At 36.9% G+C, this 22,463-nt stretch overlaps 1 protein-coding gene across 1 annotated transcript in view; it reads left to right on the top strand.

The window, feature by feature from the left end:
• The window catches only part of LOC117400323 (contactin-associated protein-like 2), a 508,692-nt gene that overhangs the window by 180,641 nt on the left and 305,588 nt on the right, over positions 1-22,463 (top strand). The window contains exon 2 of the mRNA XM_034000113.3: positions 16,813-16,923. Within this exon, the coding sequence (XP_033856004.3) occupies positions 16,813-16,923 (111 nt within the window). The remainder of the gene's footprint in view (positions 1-16,812; positions 16,924-22,463) is intronic.

The raw sequence follows: 22,463 nt of genomic DNA, 5'->3' as shown, positions 1-22,463 counted from the left end.
TAATGGGTTACGCTTTACATAAACCCATAACAACCCTATAAAACCAGTCGCAGGTTATGCTTTGATGTGTGCTCAAGCATAACATTTTTAATTGTATTCAACATTTGTTAATGCCAATTATCGGACAGTTAAGGAAGTTACACAGGAATATAAAGTAATACACAAGCCATCAAACTATTCAAATAAACATTTATTGAGTGTAAAACTTGCACTTGGAGAAGTTTCTTACAATTCATTAAAACATGATTATTATCACTTGCGTTACATATTTCAGTTGAGCCATCAGTGTCTAAGAAAGTAAAAGTGGGAATATTGTATTTTTTACCAGAAACGTGGGTATGTCTAGCATGGGATACATTTTTGTTATGGGATAACATTAGTGGATAACATGAGTGGATAACATGCTTACCGGGACTAGTTTTGAAAGTGTCTGTTTACATTTCTATCTAGTGGATGCTGCTGAAATTCAGGACGGAGCTGTGTTTCTCTAATTCAAACAACAATGCCACTGATACGTGTTTTATAACAACTTTAAAATGTCTGAAATAATTTCAAATTTCTATTGTTGTTTTGATTTGGACTCCGATTTCCTTGAGAACGAGTTTAGTCAAGAAATGCCAGTCACCGATCTGCCTGCGTGTGACTTATCCAAACAACCTGTAGTCCTTTCACTAACGCCAGTAACGGTAGAAAACAACAGAGAGGCTGTATATTGACATGCTGAGCGCAAGGTTCTACTGGAAAGAGCAAAAGAAACCAAATCAACTAAAAGCATCACATGCCTTTTATATACAGTAATATCCCAGGACCTTACAATGGGAATTGTTTATGGCAAATATAAAAGAAATACTGTTTCCAAAAGTGGTCCTTGGTAGCTAAGACAAGGTATTGCATCAAAACAGGGGACAGCGGATTGGCTTTGCTGACTATGGCAGAAGAGCTGAGTGCCAGTCACAGTCCAGCACTGTTTGAAAGGCTTTTGTAGATCTCAGAGTGTTCCAGTGGGACTCTGGTTCTTTTCAATAAAAAAAAAAAAACTGTCAAGGCAGGGTTGTATTGAGTGGGCTGTCATCAGTCAACACGCCTTTAATTGGCAGTAGCATGATAAGCCCATTGGCTAATAAGAGGGGCGCTCAACGGTGTGGAAGGGAACGAGTGCTTGATATCGTAATAAAACATGTTTGTTGTGATATCGGTTTTTGTTTTTTCGTAATCCTGCCAAATGTATCTTCTTGCCAGCATCTGAATGTAAAATATGCCAAGTAAATTGTAGGCCCTTTGAGAACAACATAGGGGTTATCCTCTATTGATATTGAGATCTGCTGTGTTGCTTATCATGACTGACACTGGCATGCAAAAGGAAGATGCAGGGATGCCATTTGAATAAGAAATCACAAACATTAATGTGTGCTGTACTGTATAGTGACATTTTAGAACCTTTTTTGTCCAATGCCTGTATAATTCAACGCCAGTACCTGTATCAGGTTACTGTTGTGTTGGCAGTACATGGATTGTGTTGTTGCCATCTGTTCCATGCAGTGGGTATTCCAGAAAGAAGGCCTTACAGTATGTTCATTAGCATGCAAAGTAGTGGAACAACCTTTAGTGTTCAAATAATGCCATCTGTCATGTGCATACAGCAATACCTTTGATATTAACTATGCAGGACTTTATTATACAGGGCATTTTGTAATTGGTAGTAAGGTAATCTTTCTAAAGTTTTTTGGTTGTTGATAAATCTACATATCTCCAATTAAGGTCAAATCAGGCAAAGCATAACAGGCTCCCAAACAATAAGGGCACCTGTATTAATGCCAATACTAATAAAACTTATTCAAAAAAAAAAAGTTCACCTGGTGCTTGCAGACCCATTCAGTTCGTAGGACAGATTCACCAAATGTTTTAAAGATAAAAAACAAAACACAGTTTTCCAAAACGCAGGCAAACCTGAATCTCTAAAAAATGTTTTTCAGTACTCTATTGTCTTCATTTTCTGCATCACTGCTTTGTGTTATCATTTTTTAGGCTGACAATACATCATCCCAAGATTACCATGCTATAGATTCATTCTCTCTCTCTCTCTCTCTCTCTCTCTCTCTCTCTCTCTCTCTCTCTCTCTCTCTCTCTCTCAAAGCATACCCCACATCTTCACACATCTGTACCGGTGTCAGGTAGCAGCACGGCGCACCCCAGTAAAAGTCAGTGGATGCACCTATTTACTATTCTCCTCCAGAGTTCCCTCAAGCTTACCTTTACACAGTAGCTGCGACTGCAGTCTGCCCAGAGTCACGTGCAGAATGAGTTCCCAATGTCACCAATTGCAATAGAAACTCTTGCTGGCAATAGATGTTATCAGGGATATAACTGGTGAATGAACACAATGGCTTATAAGTTTTAGAAATGTTTTATTTTTGTATTTTTAGACACCATTAAAATGTTATTTTAACATTTTCGGAAAATGCCTATTGCATCGGCAATTGTATACAGTAAATAAAATACCAAGATGGCACTGGTTGTGAAATATGTAACACAATTTTTGTTCCTGGGTAGTAAGTGTTATTTCCTAATTGCTTATGCCTCAAAAGTATAGAGAATGGCTATTATTCCCCACAAACTTTGCTTTTGTGACCAGGACAGTGATATTTTGAAATTTACCTATTTCCAATGAGAAAACGGGCCAATTTGTGTCTTTTCGTTCACGTAAAGTCCGAAAAAAAACAACATATGAATCCAAATTAACATGTATTTATACTAAAGTAATACAAAAATGACTACAAAAGATTTAGAAGTGAGTAGTTTTTCGAGATTTACGATTATACTGTAAATCACTTTCACGAATCAGCCCCCAAATGTAGTCTCCCATCATGTTCTCATTATACTGTCCTTGGTAGCGGCGTTCAAAGTCCAGTATATCCTGGTGGAAGCGCTCGCCTTGCTCCTCCGAGTACGCTCCCATGTTCTCCTTGAATTTATCAAGATGAGCATCAAGGATATGGACTTTGAGGGACATCCTACAGCCCATTGTGCCGTAGTTCTTCACCAGAGTCTCAACCAGTTCCACATAGTTTTCGGCCTTGTGATTGCCCAGGAAGCCCCGAACCACTGCGACAAAGCTGTTCCAAGCCGCTTTCTCCTTACTAGTGAGCTTCTTGGGGAATTCATTGCACTCCAGGATCTTCTTTATCTGTGGTCCGACGAAGACACCGGCTTTGACCTTTGCCTCAGACAGCTTAGGGAAGAAGTCTTAAAGGTACTTGAAGGCTGCCGACTCCTTATCTAGAGCTCTGACAAATTGTTTCATAAGGCCCAATTTGATGTGCAGTGGTGGCATCAGCACCTTCCGGGGGTCCACCAGTGGCTCCCACTTGACGTTGTTCCTCCCCACAGAGAACTCGGTCCGCTGTGGCAAGTCCCGCCTGTGGTAGTGCGCCTTGGTGTCCCTGCTGTCCCAAAGGCAAAGATAGCAGGGAAACTTGGTAAAACCGCCTTGGAGACCCATCAGGAATGCCACCATTTTGAAGTCTCCTATGACCTTGATGCCATCTCAGAAAAATGCAGATATGTATCCACTTAGGCAGCTGGAACTAAACTGAACTGGTGGGCTTAAGGCCCCTGTATTTATACTACTATTTATATTACTGGAAAGTTCTAGAAGTTACTCCAAGTTTACTCAGCACTGAATCTATCTGGAATGTTCTGGAAAATAGGTAAATTTCAAAATATCACTGTCCTGGTCACAAAAGCAAAGTTTGTGGGGAATAATAGCCATTTTCTATACTTTTGAGGCATAAGCAATTAGGAAATAACACTTACTACCCAGGAACCAAAAAAAAAAAAAAATTGTTACACGGTGTATTCAGTTATTATGAAGCAAAATACGATTTCGCCAACAATGCCCTGATTTCACCAAAAACACCACATAAAAAGATACATTTTTGTAAGGATTCTTTTTTCCTTGAGGATCTGAATGCTCAGTTTTAAAAAAAAGAAGCATTTTTCTTTTTGTATGACTGCTGCGTGTATTAAATACTTTTGAGAGCTTTGTGGATGACAAACGCACTTTATTTATGTTGAAAGGATTACAGTACCTGCTCATGACGAGACATAACATATGTAAGATATGTAAATATAATATACATTATAGACTTGCAATATAACATTTAAACATGCATTCTCTAGTCTAGCGGCAACAGTCTAATTTTATAAAAGGATTCATTCATCTGAAGAAGAACGTTTGGCACGAGCGATATCCATGCCATACAAAATTCGCTTGAGTTGTTACATCAGCTTCTTTACTGAACAGCGAAAGGAGCATCTGCTGACTGCTGAGGTGTGCTTTTAAAGAGGCCAGCGAGTTTCTTCTTAAGTCTGATCCATGAGGATATTTAGATGAATATTTGTTGTGATTGGTTTCATAATGACGTTTGAGGCTGCTCGTCTTGTACAGACTACAGTGTGCAAGCGATTTGTTGCAGATGAGACACAGAGGTTTACAACTGTCAGTGAAAGCAAACTCTTCCTCCCATTCTGTCTTAAAGCCTCATACTTTCGTTTATATCTAGTGAATGGTTTGCTCAATGCGATTGTTTCATTGAAACAAAAGAGCACTTAATTAAAAATTATGAAACTATGAAATTATGACTTTCAACTGCACATTGGCTTTCACTCGAGGTGATCGAAATATGCATTTATATTATTATTATTAATTAGTTATTTAGCTTTATCCAAAGTGACTTACAGAGACTAGGGGGTGAACTATGCATCAACAACTGCTGCTGCAGAGCCACGTACACGCGCGGTGTCGAAGGTCATCAAGTAACGAAATGTCCTGACTCCTTGCAATGAACATGCAGGCTCAAAGAAAGTGAAGATAGAGAAGGGGAGAGAAGAAAGAATAATAAACACGAATGAATACAGAGAACAAAAATAATAAACTTCTGTTCATTTTTACTTTTTCTCTCTTTTATTTTTAGTTTGTTATTCTTTCTTCAGTTCATTCGAGCCAAGTGTGTGTCACCCAGCATTTCACCGGGAGCAGCACTGGAACTGCCTGGGAGCCGCGGTTTGGCCACCTCTGGTATAGATGCTGCTGTGAGATGCATAAAAACAGTTTTAGAAGTAGTGGGCTCATTATGTAATTGATTCTGTATAACTTGAAGAAGCTACATTGGATATGCAGCTCCCTGCTGTGCAATGCACTTCCATTCCTTCTTTATAGGAAGAGCAGACTGTGAGCTCCAGTCATTGCCTTTCTGGGTGGGCTGCAATCCAAATTCATTATGGGGATTTTTTCTTTTTCTTTTTTGCAGATGGCAATTTCCTTTGTGATAGGATAAACGGTTTCACTCCAGGCGGAGACAAGAAACCTGGATGTGATCCTACTGATAAAGAGCTTACACCGACAGCTGACATTGACAATGACTGGCTGCAGGAAATATTGTAGGAAAGAGAGGATCTCTTAGAGCCGTGGTTTTCAAACTTAATAGGCCTCGTACCCCTTGCCAAAAAATCTAGTTTGCGCGTGTACCCTCATCTGAGATAGAGTCATAATATACCTATGAAAACAGAAAAAAATGGTATTTTAATTACTAGGCTTAAGTACTTATTGATGTTAACTGAAAATATTTTACCTACCAATGTGATGGACGTGCCTGCTTTTTATCACAGATTTCAGTAAAACTACACCCTGATTAGTAAACAATGCAGCCCATACAAAAGGGTATGTTATTCTGTATTTAAAATGAACAAATAGGACTTCAAGTTACAAAAAAATGTAAGCGGGTTATTACAAAAAAAATAAACAAGCCTCGATTTGCTGGCTCAAAAAGCACACAGGGAAGGAGGAGAGGCTCGAGTTCAGCCAATTACTGTTCATGGAAAACTGCTGTTAAACTAATTAAATTAAATTAAATTAAATTAAATTAAATTTAAACCAAAAATGCTATGTAAAATTATTTCAAAATCCAGACCAATAAGTATGGCAAAACAAGTCCAAAAACAGGTTTTGCTTTTGAAAAACAAAACCTAAGGTTCTAATTTAAAAGAAAATCAGAAAGCAATTCTCAACAAAAGTTGTGCATTTCTTCCAACAAATGCATTCGTGTAGAGAGAAAAGACGGGGCATTTTGCATAAAAACAATTACATTTACAAATACAGGCATTTTTTTTATTTTCATTTTTTTAAATCAGGTAGCATGTGGAACTGTGTGAATATTGAATAACACACTGAATATGTGTGCTTTTTTCTTATTATTTTATTGAGCTGGACATTTAAAATGCTATGTGTGTCTTGTGCAGTATCGAATCCAGCCAGAATAAGCACAGTGTTTGGCAGTGAATATTTCCAAAAGCTAATTTGAAAGGGGATATTTATATCAGGCAGTCAAAAATGATTTTTAGCAAAATGCTTACGTATTAGTGTTTAGTGCAGTTGTCTGTTCATGTTATTCAGCTGCCAGACAGCTTGTTGCTGGGCACTCGCTATATGATATGAACACACTCAATAGGTCTGGAGTAGGGAATCCAATTCCAGACACTTCCCAATCCCAGAAGTTAGGGATTTTTTTTCTAAATCCGGCAATTCCATTTTTGTAATAATAATACCATGCTTTTGCTTTTATTAAACTAATAATTAGCAGCATGCATGCGTAGGCTAATGCTGTCACTCGACAAGGAGTTCAGCAACGAATTAGTCATAGTGAAAAAACACATAAAGCATTGCAAGTAAAGATAACACAGTCGTGTCGCTCCAGCTCCAGCACAGTGATTTCACTGTCTAAGCAGGGCGGCACAGCTGCCTGCTCAACTCAATAATACTGTTATTTAAAAACATAAACATAGATAAAACGCACTGAACTGATTAAACTACAAATACTGAACATTTAAACTCCAGAAAGTAAACGTATCTAGTGAATACTACACATTTTTAAAAGAAGCAACATCATAATTTTTTTTTTTTTTAATTTATTTATTTTTAGCCTACAGACTGCAGAACCACCAGCCTGCTATTTAAATATGTAATGTAGTATGTGCGCTCAGCGTTCACTCACTGTTTATAGTTAACCTCGCCCAACAGAATGCGGCTGTGGTTTTATTTGAAAGGAGATTCAACATTGTTAATTCGATTGCTAAGTCGCAAAGTACAACAAAGTGGTAAAAAAAAAAAAAAAAATCTGTTGTCCGCTGTCACAAAGACGGCCGGAGTGGGTGGCGTCAGACCAGAAGCAGGAAATAAACAGACAGAGAGGTGTGGTTTGGTGGAGCTGAGCAAATGCTTTCGCTCAGCATTTAATAAACAGCACAGAAAATAAAAGGTTTTAACACAAAACACGGGACACGGCACTATACGCCAAAATAAAAAGACAAACAAAACGTACTACACTTAAACAGACAGACGAACAAACACGGTGAGTGAAAACACTTCTAATTACTTTGCTTTATTTTCTCCTCTCTCTCCCGTTCTCCACTCACCGAACACCCAACCCCGAGTGAAAGAAACGTGCATCTATATATACTGTTATGCTGGGATTCAATTACTAATTAATTATTCACTTGAATCCCAGCACGTGAATTAATTCTGTGAAACCCCGTGCTCACATACTACCTTTAACCAGCACGTGAAGTGATTTGTGCCCTCCTCGTGCCTAAATACAAATCTACATTTTAAATCACACGTGAAACACAGACCCGTTTATATCCCGTGTACCAATGACTATACACCGACATTTACACACGCAACACGCAACACATAACACACAAATGCACACAGGGGCGGGCACATTGCCACATCCGCGTACCCCAGTTTAAAAACCTGGAGAGTAAAAGGAATTGGGGAGTTTTAAAGCATTAAGGGATAAAACACAGTGTACTCATGTTTGCTTCATGCAAAAGTATTTGTAACCTTAATTTTTATCTTATTAGTGACTTATCAGTCAGTGACTGAACGTAAACTGCTGGTAAAAGCAAAGATTTTACCAGTAGTTTACATTCACTGTCCAAATTAGGATAGGGAACAAGGGAACCGTTTTGAGTTCTGCACCACGTCACCGCATATTGGGTCTCATGTATATACACACACACACACAGTTGAAGTCAAACGTTTACATATCCCAATGAAAATATATAATTTCTAGAAATGTCTCGAAAACAAATAATTACAGGAAAAATCTTTTGTAGAAAAAGTTTTGCTTTTATGGATGAGGAAAAAAAGTTACAAGAAATAGATGTCTACAATTATTTATTTCAGCATTTTTTTTTTTTGCAAAACTCAAAAAATGCCAATTCAAAAGTATTCATACCCTGACAAGGAAAATGAAATGAATAGCCATTTGAGGCACCTTCAGCAATAATAACCTCTTTTAAATGATTAGGATATTTGATCAAATTCTTTAGTGATTTATGACCATTCTTCAATGCAAAATTTTTTCAGTTCATTCAAATTCCGAGGACTTGTCTTGTGCACGGCCGTTTTCAACTCATACAAAAGATTCTCAATCGGATTTAGATCGGGACTTTGACTAGGCCATTCCAGAACGTTGATTTTATTCTTCTTTAACCATTCTGAAGTAGATTTAGATGTGCGCTGTGGATTGTTATTGTCTTGGAACGTCCAGTTGCGGTTTTGTAGCGGAGGGTTTTACCATGTATTGGAACCAAATTTCCTGTGCCATTAGAGGAAAAACAGCCCCACTGAAGGATATTACCACCTCCATGCTTGACAGTAGGTATGGTGTTCTTATCTTTGTACGCCTCACCAGACTTTCTCCAAACGTAACGACTATCAGTATGACCAAATAGCTTGATTTTTGTTTCATCCACAAAACCTTTGACCAGAGCTCATATCCATCATTCAAATGCCATTTTGCAAACTTTAAGCGATTGTCCTTGTGACTTTTTCCAAAGAGTGTCTTTTTCCTTGGCCTGCGACCATTGAGACCTTCACCATGCAATACTCGACCTATGGTTAAAATGGAAACCCCAGGCCCACTTGCAGGCAGTTCACTCTGAATATCTTTGGCAGTCAGTCTCGGATTGTTGTTTGCCTTCTTCACAATACTTCTACTTGTTTGTGGTGAAAGAACATTCTTTCTTCCTGACCGAGGGAGCGTTGACAGTACCATGAGTCTTGTACTTCTTGATAATAGAAACAGTAGTTGAAATTGGGATACTCAAATACTTAGAAATCTTCTTGTATCTTTCTCCAGCGTTATGACAATAAATCATTTTCCGCCTAAGGTCTTCAGATAGCTCTTTACTTTTTCCCCATATTGAGTTATTGGTAATGACATCAATCATCCTATGCCTAACCCTTTTTATACTCTATAAGAATGTTCACTTACAAGCCAGCATTTTCTAGGCTTTTCTAGAATTAGGTTCTGCATTATCATATTGAAATTTCTAGCACCTTGTAGACAATACGATCATAGCATCAAAGGGTATGAATACTTTTGAATTAGCATTTTTGGAGTTTTGCAAAAAAAATTGCTGAAATAAATAATTATAGACTAAATTGATTTCTTGTAATTTTTTTCCTCATCCACAAATGCAAAACTTTTATATATATATATATATATATATATATATAAAATATTTTGTAACAAAAATATAAAATATTTTGTAACAAAAATATAAAATATAGAAAATTACTATAATTAAATTGTCTTTTTTTCCCAAACATGTTGCGTCATTTACTCAGTATGTTAATGTTAAATGGCTATAGTTTAGTACAGAATATTTAATTCTAAGAAAAGGTTTTAGATGTTCCAAATATAATTTTAAATTTTGAAGAAATGTTTTTAATAAAGAATGTATGTTTTATGGTGTAATACTATCACTAACAAGCCTTTAAAACTGCTCATTATCGTTCTGCTGTTGGTCTTTGGTATTCCAGGGTTTATTTTCACTTTACGGGAAGCCAAGATTTTTTGATACAACGCAAGTTCACTTGTGTTATTTCATGTCCTGTATTTGGGTCAGGTGGACCTGGAAAGATAAATGAGTTCAAAGTAAGGCTGGGAAACAAAATAATCAAAACATTTGGGCTATGACTTTTTAATTAAAAAGTTTAATATCTCACACAGCTGATTGCCAAGCTGTCTGAAATGAATTATTCTAAATATCACTATCTCATTTGGCACTGTTACCAGAAGAAAGCCTCTAAAGAATCTGTACATTATAGTAAAGCCATGATATATTCCCTCAGGAATGCGACTGGCAGTTCAAGGAGGCGCTGGTAATGATGCAGTGGCTAGAGTAGATATCTTTCAGTATGATATCAGGATGAGGACACAGTAGCTCAGCCAGGATAAAGGTAAAATGATGAACTTACTTTTGGGAATAAAGGTAGCCTAATCGTAAAGAGTCTTTGCTTCACATAGCGCTGGAAAAATAGAAGACTTTAGCTGAAAAGCTAATTTAAATTGTGGCATTCCTTTCAAGTCAGTGAAGCATAATTATGTGCATAAATCGACTATGTCTTGATATTGAGGAACATAGTGTTTCTGATTGAAAGCTCTGATGATAAACATTACTGCCTTCAATGCTGGTTCAGCGGCAGGCAGGGGTGTCGTGCTGCGTGTCTGCAGGGAGCGCCGACCCCTCGCTTTTTGGGCAGGGAGAGCACCACTTCTGTACTTCACATGTACAATATTTAACTGTTTTATTAATATACAACTGTATTATTAATGTATAATTTTACTTACATACATACATACATACATACATACATACATACACATATATACATATATACACATATATATATGTATATATATATATATATACACATGTATACATATATACACATATATATATATATACACATATATATTCACATATATATATATATATATATATATATATATATATAAATAACTAACTGTCACAAAGACGGCCGGAGTGGGTGGTGTCAGACCAGAGCCAGGAAATAAATAAACAGAGAGATGTGGTTTGGTGAAGCTGGGCGCGTGATCGCGCTCAGCATTTACTAAACAAAACAGAAAATAAAAAGGTTGAACAAACACAAGCACAAAACAGGACACGGCACTTCACGCCAAAATAAATAGACAAACAAAACGGACTACACAGACAAACGGTGCACGGAGACAAACAAACACGGTGAGTAAAATAAACGGTTATTTTAGTTTAATTTCCTTTCCTTTACTACTTAAACTTTCCTCCTTCTCCTCACCCGTTCTCCACTCTCGAACACCCAAAAACCAGTGAGTGAAAATATGCAGCTTTTATGCAGTTGTTCCCGAGACTCGATTGCTAGTCAATCATTCAATTGGAATCTCGGTACAACTGCACGTGAATTAATTAAAGTGCAATTCCCCGTGCTCACATATTACTTTTTACTTGCACGTGATGTGATGTGCCATCCCCGTGCCTAAATACAAATACACAATTTACACACACGTGAAACACAGACCCGCTTATATCCCGTGTACCAATGACTATACACCAACATTTACACACAACACGTAACATATAACATACACAGGGGGGCACTTTGCCACAATAACCCATACAAATAAGCAAAGAATAGCCTTGAGAGATAAATAATGAAAACATTTGAATACAGCATGTCTGGTCTAGAATGAGTAAGAGAGGTGAAGGGAATCTGTATCAACGCTGTGCTGAGATTTCAGCATTTTACAATTTGATGTATTAATGGAACAGTTATTTTTAGACCCATATATCAGAAATCAAGTAGATAAAATAAGCTAAACATTTATTTAAAATATAAAACTCAATTGCAACAAACAAATAAAGGGTACCTGTGGCCTTGCACAACTCTTTTTTTGCAATCAGGCGCACTTCTGTTTCAAAACATCAGTCTCGTTTGCTCTTAAGCGACAGTGAGACAAGACGATTTGGAGGGGGTAGTGTTACACATAGGATTAATAATAATAATTTCAAGATTTAATCCTTATTTGTATGTTTAAGTTAATAAGTTATATGAAGGTTGTGTATAATTGTATAAGTGAAGTTATGTTATTTTGCTCTCAAACAGTTTGATATTACTGTACATTTCTTAATATAGCTAAAGTTAGAGATGCAACCCATTATACATTCACTGTTGTGACTCGCGATTTAAAATTATGTAACTACTGCAGAGTGATAAACTGCGGTTCTGTTGAGTGTGGGGGGAAACGGGAACGGTTAGATAATAGCGACCCCTCACTTCTAAATATAGCACTACACCCCTGGCAGTAGGGCTTATTAAAAATGCCTCATATATGCAAATTAGTTCTTTACCAGTTAATTGAAAAAATGCTTTGCTCATCCCACATAGACTTAAGCTTTGTTTTATGATTAAAATGCAATATATTTAACTAAAAAAACTTTTAGTGTCATTTGGGCATTTTTCAAAATGCTGCTTCGGCATCTTTTTTTTTTTTTTTTTCTTTTAATGTTGCAGCCCAGTGGGCATTTGCATGGCAAAAGGAGTATTTTTTTTTTTTTTTATGAAAATGCTTATAAGATGTATTCTACTTTCTTAAGCATTTGCTAGTTAAAAGATGCGTGCCATGGTAAAAACTGGTATCCAGGGAAAAAAATGGTTAATAATTTTACAACCACATTAAAATATTCTTGTAAAGAAAGAATTAAAATAGTGTCTGGAGACTTTTTCATACATTTTGTCTGTGTTTCACAAACAAATGTAACAAATAAGAATGTAACCATTTTCTTGTCTTTTAGAGTTCTAAAATATGTTATAAACATACTATATATATATATATATATATATATATATATATATATATATATATATATATATATATATATATATATTGCCAAGACCTAGGTTCTTGCTTTTCATAAGACATCTTCAAAAATTCCTAAGAAACAATCTATCTAAACAGATTTGACACTGATACAGATGTTTCAGGAGATGATAGAATGTCCCAGGAAACAAAGCTTTGCCACAGCAAAAACTACAGCAGTCTTTCATTTAAAACAGCTCCATCTTTCCAAAATTGTCAGAAGTTAATGTGATGTTGTGTTAATTGATCTACTACAAACCATGTCCATTAGGTTTTGCAATATACTGTATCACTGACATTACAATGCCAAAGGCTTTTCTCAGTTAATTCCGGTATAGTAGATACTTGGTACTCCTCACACCATTAATGGATTATAAAATGCATTGTAATAGGTTGGATGTTTCAATTAGATTCCCTTGCAGACTGTATTAGACTTATTCAAACAAAGCAGAAAATTGTGTTACCATATCCAATCAGGGACTCGACTGCCATGGGCGGCGATCTCTACTGTAAGGTGGGGGGGACAAAACGTGTGGCAATTTAGGACAAATTCTTATAAACACAGATGGCGAGTATTGAAACAGTAACAGTGATAAGAAAAGTTTTTAATGTGTATTTCAACTATAAACTAATTGGCTTTAGAAACGCTATGTTTAATTGCATTGTTACTTGACAAATTATAGTGATTTGTCACTCACCCTAATATTCTCCAAATAGGTTTTTCCTTATGTCTGATCTGGAACATAATTCCTTTTCCAGTTCCGCTTGTTAGTGCTTAAGGTCATTGCTGTCAAATCGCTTTGACAATTCAGATTTTGCACAATCAATAAACTAGAGGTCTGGGGTAGGTAGTGTTCCAGTTCGGTTGAGGGATGATAAGCTGTAGCAGTTCCAGTGTACCTTGTGGGTGTTTTGCGATGTCTTGGAATTGTCAACTGTTCTAAGTCATATTGTTCAATTAGCTTGTTCATGTCCTCAAACGTTTCTATTAAAATAGTGTTCACTGCGTACTACGTCCACTTTGCGTTGTACAGCATTTACTGCTTCCAGCATCCCAGCTGTGCAAGTAAATTAATCTTGTAGACATCTGTTAAGATTTTCCAGCAGCTCTAAAACTTGCATAGTCATGTGCAATCCCAACAATACTGTTCTCATTCAAAATCTTGAGTATTGTGTTAAAACAGATTCCACAGCTGCACAACGCGTTAGTCATCTCGTTGAACATAGTGGCCTGATTGAGTGAAACTTTGTACTTTCACTGCTAGCAACAGATGAAAATATTTTCTTATATTTGCCTGATGCGCTGTAAAAAGCCTTGAACCCATTGAAGAGCATCTCTAATAACTGCAGAGGCAAAGTGTGATGCCGCAAGATTGCAGGAATGAGCACCACAGTGAACATAAAGAGCTAAAGGCTGCTTTGACTTGATTCCACCTGACACCCATGGTAGGCTGCAGACATATTTGAAGCTCCATCGTACATCTGACCACGCAGGTAGGCTAATTGCAACTGGAGTCGAAGTAGAGCGTCCTGTACAGTATTTTCAATAGTTTTCCCACATGAATCAGGTCTTCATACAAGACAAAAAAGGCCTCATGAGCATTAAGCTCTTCATCAGTGTATCTATATCGATTCTTTCTCCTTTCCACTGATGTCCTGTGTGCCATCTACAATAACTGAAAAAATTGGGAGTTATTGAGAATTGCCTGGCTGATTGTACGTATTACAGAATGAGCTTGCAACTGCAATATTTCATTCTGAATATCGCTTGATGTCATGTTTGTTTTTTCTTATTATGCATTGTTTTAGTTGTAGTTCACCGTCACATTGTAACAACACCTGCTTAAAGTTTCCTTCCTTTGAGTCGTGACCACGAAGATAAATCCTTCATGAGCTAAATACCTGACTGAATTGAATATTTTTTGGAGACACTTTTGTGCAACCTCTTGCTCACACAGCACCTGGTGACTGAGCAATGCATCAATTGGCTGTGATTGTTCGTGTTGTTTTAGTTGCTGTGATGCCAATCTATGAGTGAATGATTTTTCATGGCTTTTAAATTTCTCCAGGGCTTTCTGCATATTTGGACATGTCTATTAGTTTCATTTGCCATGCCTTTGCACAGAAAAAGCACAGGACTCCCTTAACCAGGTCCTCATAATGTAACCAGGGATAACGTGTGAACCAGTCAGCTCGAAATTATTGCTAAGAATCTGCTTAATAATTGTAGATGGCACAGGCTGGTTTGGTATAGGGTTGTGTATAGGGTCGAAATTACAGTAGTCTAAGTGATTACCTTCACAAAATGATAAGCTAAATTTCATCAAAACATTTTTCTATCTCAATTTTGTTTTCACTTTGCGTTTTTAAACCCCTCTTAATTATACATATTAATGTCAAAGCTTTTTTGGTAAAGAATAGAAGCTGCATTAGGTTTCCCAAAATCATCGGGGTCCCAGTGGGTAGGCCTACAAAGAACAGATCTGTGCAGAAAACCAAGCTGTTGATGGTAAGCAGGAATAAACCACTGTAACCTTCCAGTGGAAGAAAATGCTTCCATTCATGTGCACCGCTCCTGTAATATGCTTTTTAAATAATCACACACAGTAACACAAAAAATATTCTGGACTGATGATATGTTTTTTGGTGGAAATTAAGGTATGATATTCTGCTTTCTTATCAATTAGTGCGGGTTGCTGGAAGGTCTGTTGCTAGGAGATGGTTGTTGTTAATAAGTTTAATTTATGCAATACTTTTACTGCAGTGAACTTGGGAAAAGAAGGTTTGAGTTAGCGATCGCAAAGAGAGTTTAAAATGGATACATTTGTGACAAGAGTAGGTGGAAATGGTGTCAGAGAGTCAAATACACCAGCTGCTTCAAAAAGTGGTGAGTGCAGCAGAATAAATAAGATAAAAATTAGCAACAGACTGACTGATGGAAATGTCTCTGCTGAGGTACGATGCGCTTATTACGCCTGACTTCAAAAAGCAGGTGGAAACTATAGGCTCCCAAAAGTCACATTAATGGTAGGAACTGAACATTATATTTTGTTATTCAATTGAAATGGTAACATTGCTGATATTTTAGTCAGTGAACCTATTTTGGATTATTTCTTTATATATGCTTTTTAATTTGCAGTTTCTGGCATTTGGGTGTGTTGTTGGGTCTGGTGGCCCTCAGGGCTGTTTAGGGCCATATGTATGGTTCTTTCACTCTATTTTTTTTTTTTTTGCAGGTGGCTTCCTAAAAACAATTTGACTATCCATTTCTAAAATCAAAACCGTTATTGTACGCATCAACTTAAGCAATAACATGTGTGCAAGCAATGATGCATCTCATGTTCACAGGACCAGTTCATTGTGTAAAATAAGGAGGGGTGGAGAATCTGGTGCATTCCAGCCCCAAGAAAACAAGCTACTCATATTTTTTAAAAGTATTCTGAATCATAACGTCATGGCCACCAGGCTTCAGAATGTTTTTTTTAGGAAAGTGCCAAGAGATGAATACAACAAAATACATGATAATTTTATTCACTTACACCTAAATCCGATAAGCATTTATTATGCAGATAGATTTATCTAAGGTAGTTACACGCTTGGATGTCTGTTTAATTCCATTTTTAAATTAGGTTATATTGTTGGTGTGACTAGATACAAATATGGATTATCAGTTGTAGTAGTTGCCCCCCTTTTGTTTTGGGAGTTGCCACAATGGATGAAGGTAACACCTCCTTGGCCATGGCCTTTACATAGGCTTACATTGAGAGGGTGTCTTTAGGAGGCAAGCCATCTGCACTACAACACTCACCAGTGCAGGCACACATATATCAAGATGGGGTTTAACCTAAACAGGTTTCAACAAACAGAATTTTCTAAAATGCTTGCACTGTTTGTTTGGAAAATGTTATCAAACAAGGACTAAGATGCTTAGAATTTGCTTATACAAACATGTTTAATAATGACCATATTAAGTATATCAATGTGGATACTCATTTCTTTGTACCTCTAGCATCTAATTAGCTGTATCTTCTTGTTTTTTTTTCAGAGAAATGTGATGAACAATTGTCCACACCGCTTTCCCACAGCTCCTTTACAAGTTCTTCTATGTTGGCTGGCAGTTACGCCCCGGGGTACGCAAAACTAAACAGAAGAGGAGGTAAGAGCCAATTCATCTTTCAGAGCCGTCAATGCAGCAGTAAAACTTAATATTCCTCTGCAAAACAAATGCTCAACTCATCTCGAATAACAAACCCGTAAATCATTCTGACCTGGGATTCACTTCAGATCTCCTGTGAAAGCTGTGATTGGAATGAGATTTTTAAAAAGCCATGCATTTCAATGCATTCATTTTCATTATAACAGTTGAATAAACACTTATTTTTTGCAGCATTTCACAAACTTCAATTTCACGGATGTTCATCTATAAAAAGTCCCATACCTTCACATATGGTTAAATCAATCTTAGTGATAAGGGTTGTTCTGCAGTTAATGGCCACTGGTTTTAATGTCCTTGTTAGAGTCAGAAGAAAAGCATGACACTGTTTTTTTTCACTAAAGCTTCTTTAAACTAAAAATAAAAAAAATACAGCTGACCTGGAAAATCCTGCCTGTCACGCTGTAGTTCTCAGTTTCATTGCAAAATTTGATTAGAAAACGCAACATATTTCTTGCAGTGTAATTGTAGTTGCTAAAATATAACCTCTTGAACTAACTAGGCCTACAATAATACAATCCTGTTTGACAGGAATATGTATTTATTAATATAAATAGTAAACACAGATATGGGGAACTTCAAATAAGATATGATTTATATTAACTTCCCTAAACAATTTAAAAATGTAGAAAGACTGCACAGGTCTTTACAGACAAGGGGGTATTAGAGTTTGTTAATACCTACATAATGGCACTGAATTTAAAATTCTACAAAAACATATTGTGTAAGAGGAGCACCTTGTTACTGACACACTCTTAAGTGTGCCTCTTTCCACTTTAGCGGATTTAAAGTAGAGGTAGGCACCAATTTCAATATGATATCGATATCGTTCGATATGGATCATTTCTATATCGCGATATCGTGGGATAAAAAAAAAATCACGTACGCAGAGACATACTTTTTATTGCCAATACTGCTATAAATACAAACACAGTATAATCAAGTTTATTTTAATTAAGATACAACAAACCCTATACATAGCAATCATTGTTAGTCTCCTAGGCAAACATCACACATAAAGTATTATTTAACAATTTTACTCCATTGATTAGCATTTTCCTTGTTCTAAGAACCCGATTAACAAATGTATTTCAAACATTCAATAGCTATAAAACAAGAAAAACAACAAATCCACAACCTGTGTACTATCTCTCGTATGCTCTACTCCCCTTTCTTCCCCTATTTCCTCTTACCAGCCAATCCCTTACCGGAAACTATATCCTGTTTTCAAAAAGTGCATGCATCAACTAATTAGTAAACAGGACTGTCTTTTTTAAAATGGATACACACCTAAAAATAAACTTGACACAAACAAACACAATAAACAGGAAAATCGGCTTAAATAATTTGATATGTGTATATATCATTTTTTTTTCTTCTATTCAGAACGTGCTCGCAAGGTACCAAATGCTAGTATTTGCATGCTGCATTAAGCACAATTGGGATTATTGTGAGATATGCGCACGCATCAGTGTGGTTCATTGCATTTTTTCCATGTGATTACTTACACTGTTATTAATATATTTTTAAAATGTGAACTTTCGGTATTATAAATGAGATGCACTTTTAAAACATCAAAACACATCTCAAAATAATGCAACATTCAGCATGACACCGTACTTAATACTTTTAGATGTGTCGTGCATTTGTACGCAGAGAAGATTAAATTACTTCCGAATTGGCCAGCCTGCGCAGTGAAGTATAGAAATATTTCAGTTTTGAGGTGGCTGATGATGGCATGGAATAGTAAAACAATAACAAGACCTTGTTTTTCTCCTTGGATATTGTGAAGCAAAGCACCACTAAGTTATAGAAAGTTATTGCTTTTCTTATATAAATATCTGTTAACCTTTTGAAGGCCAAGGCCGAATATTTCGGGTCCTGGAACGTTTACCTCAGGGCTGAGCCCGAGCATTTCGGGCCCCTTCGCCTTGCCTGGTTTGTTTTTTAAACTGCATCATTGAAAATGCCGCTGCAGTGTGAATTCTGTGTACTGATAAGCTTAAAAGAGTCACCTGGACTGAAGAGAAGGCTTGGTGAACTTGTAGTAGTTAGGAGTTTTAGCAGAGAGTGTTTTTGTGAGAGTTAAAAAAAAAAAAAAGTTTTCAAACAAATGGAATTCGGAACGCGAAAGCGCAGAATTGATCCCCAGACTGCCTTGGAGTTAATTTTGGAGGATGAGGGAGACTTTGATTACTCCAGTGATGGTGAGGATATTGATTTGGAGGATGAAGAGGCTGACACTGACGGTAAGAGACAATTCATGATTTTTTTTTTTTTGTTGTTGTTAGATGTTTTTTTATTTATGTACTCCCTTACGCCATCAGTAATATATTTATGAAACAATTTATTTGTGCAAGTTGGTTTATTTACAGTGTTTATTACCTCAGATTGATGACGCTGATCCTGTCAGACAAAACTTCGATTTTTTTTAAACATTTATTTTAGAAACTTTTTATAAGTGTGACGATGGGTAGTTTTGTTTTTTGTTTTTTTTTTCCCACGAAACACCGACAGACTTGGGCTTTTTCGTGTCCGAGTGTGTGTGTGTGTTTTGTTGTTGTTGGGTGCTTCGCGGGAAATATAACTAAACTAATATAAACAGTATAGTGCTCCTAAAATATTTGTTGTGGAAAACATAAAATGTATTGTATGTATAAGTATGCTTACTGTGGTACAATAGTAAAGTGTGACGAAGAGTAGTTTTTTTTTCTTCCCGCGAAGCATCCAGACAGGCTTTTTTGTGCATTTTTGGAACACTACCTTTTATTAGTTCAGTTATATGGGGCATTAGCATACTTTGCTATACCTTTACAAGGCTGATACAAAGCTATTTACAAAGCTATTTGACAGCTATCCATTTGAAAAGGACAATACCCTTTTATAAAAGGTAACTATTATAATATTACTTCTTAGCAAAACAGAACACCAAACTGAAGCTGTAAATGCTTCGTGTGAAAAAACAAAATGTCTGTTCCTCGAATATATAAATGCAACTAGACTAGTAAATAGCAATGTACATGAAATGTCTGTTGTAGAAAACACAGTATGAACATAACAACGTAAGTATTCTTATGAAAGAGTAAGTGTGTCGAAGTGTGTTTTTTTTTTTTTTTTTTTGCAAAGCATAGTACAGCCTAAATCATTGAACTACAGCTGGTTGCACATTATCAATCAGCAAAACATACAGTAAATGCGCAGTATAGCAATGGTAAAAAGGATGATAAACTTTTATAATAACATTACTTAGTAAAACAAAACACCAGTGCAAAACAACTAAGTAATATAATCACTTACCTTGCACCTAAAATGTCTGTTGTGCAAATATGACTACTAAAAAACAGGTTCAAAAGTCCCTTCCAGATGGAAAATTACAAATAAATTTATAAACATTAATAAAGTAAATATGCATGTGCCACAGAAGACTTTTGTAAGAATAAAGTTAGTGGGTATGCATCAATGCAGTTATAATACATAATGACGATAATTATTACATTAATTACACACTTGTCAATAACTGTTTCTCCCTTTTGTAATACAGCTGAAGGCTGCAGTGCACAACCAGGGGTATCTTTTGGAGGAAGAGGTGAAAATGATCGCAAATGACCTGAAAATTGTTTACAAGTGTCTCTACACCAGCACAAGACATTTCAATTAATGAGTCTCTTTTGATGTACAAGGGAGGGCTTCATTTCAGGCAGTACATTCCAAACAAAAGGGCACGCTTTGGGATGAAATCGTATGAGCTGTGTGAGGCGAAGACCGGCTACACATGGAAGTACATGTTGTATTCTAGGCAAGACCAACAACTGCTTGATTGCCAACATGGTTTTAGTTTCTGTGTTATGGAGCTTATGAAGGGACTGTTAGCTGTAGCTGTAGATAACTACTACAACAGTCCTGAACTGTGTCTGTCTCTATATGACCGGAAGACTCATTGCCTGGGAACAGTGCGTGGTAATCGGTGTGGCATACCTAAAGATTTGCGCATAAAAGCAGATGCAACACCACTGCAGAAAGGAGATGTGACTTACCGCACCACTGACAAGCTGATGGCACTGTGCTGGCGTGACAGGAATTATGTCACCATGCTTTCAAACTGCAATGATGTCAGCATAGTAAGCACAGGAAAGAAGACCAGCCTATCTACAAAGCCCAGGTGATTCTGGTTTACAATGCCGTCATGGGAGGAGTTGAAAGAAGATCAGGCCATCCACAAAGCCCAGGTGATTCTGGTTTACAATGCCGTCATGGGAGGAGTTGAAAGAAGATCAGGCCATCCACAAAGCCCAGGTGATTCTGGTTTACAATGCCATCATGGGAGGAGTTGAAAGAAGACCAGCCCATCCAGAAAGCCCAGGTGATTCTGATTTACAATGCCATCATGGGAGGAGTTGAAAGAAGACCAGCCCATCCAGAAAGCCCAGGTGATTCTGGTTTATAGTGCCATCATGGGAGGAGTTGAAAGAAGACCAGCCTATCTACAAAGCCCAGGTGATTCTGGTTTACAATGCCATCATGGGAGGAGTTGAAAGATGATCAGCCCATCCAGAAAGCCCAGGTGATTCTGGTTTATAGTGCCATCATGGGAGGAGTTGAAAGAAGATCAGGCCATCCACAAAGCCCAGGTGATTCTGGTTTACAATGCCATCATGGGAGGAGTTGAAAGAAGTGACCAGCTGCTGAAGTACTACAGCTTTCTGTGGAAAACAATCAAGTGGTACAAGAAGCTTGCCTTCCATCTTATTGATGTGGCCATCCTTAATGCCAATGTGCTGTCATTTCGTATGAGCCTTGTGAAGCAAATTCTGCAATACAGCAGTGCCGCATCCAGTGCAAGGTATCAAGGAGGAAGGCCAAGCACCACCGTGCATCCTATGCCATTTCCCAAGCCTCAGCCTCTCAAAAGAGAACAAGTCATTGTTTCGGCAGTGCAGAGTTTGCAACAGCAGCCATGGTCACCGACATCAGCAGGGCGAGTCAGGAAGACGGGTGGAGATGAAGTACCACTGCATACCCTGTGCGAACATTCCACTTTGTGCTGCACCATGTTTTGAGCACTGGCACACAACATATAATAAATTGTGGTGCAATATTTATTTATTTATTTATTTATTTTTATTATTTGACCTCAAGACATCAGTCGTCGTTTTTTTTTTTTTTTAATTGCTTGTTTGTTTGTTTTTTATTTGTAACCTTTATATGCTAATTCTGTACTTTCCTGTTCTGAATTCTGAAAATAGTTTGAAAATCATATTCTTCATGTTCTAAGCTTTAAAATGTTATATATGGTGATTTGATCAAATTTAAATGATTCATGACTCTTAACAACCAAGTGCATTTGCTTTCAAAATTCCCAAAAATAAAACCCAGCTCAGAATATTTGCATGTTATGAATTACTAAGAACTGGGCAAAAAAAAGGTATTCTCATAGAAAAATACCACTGTATCTTTTAGGGGACATATTGCATTTGTGTTATTAT

This window comes from Acipenser ruthenus, chromosome 4 (genome assembly GCF_902713425.1).
Source record: "Acipenser ruthenus chromosome 4, fAciRut3.2 maternal haplotype, whole genome shotgun sequence".
Classification (NCBI taxonomy): Eukaryota; Metazoa; Chordata; class Actinopteri; order Acipenseriformes; family Acipenseridae; genus Acipenser; species Acipenser ruthenus.
The sequence above is the reverse complement of the archived record's forward strand: the minus strand, read 5'-3'. Positions and strand labels throughout refer to the sequence as shown.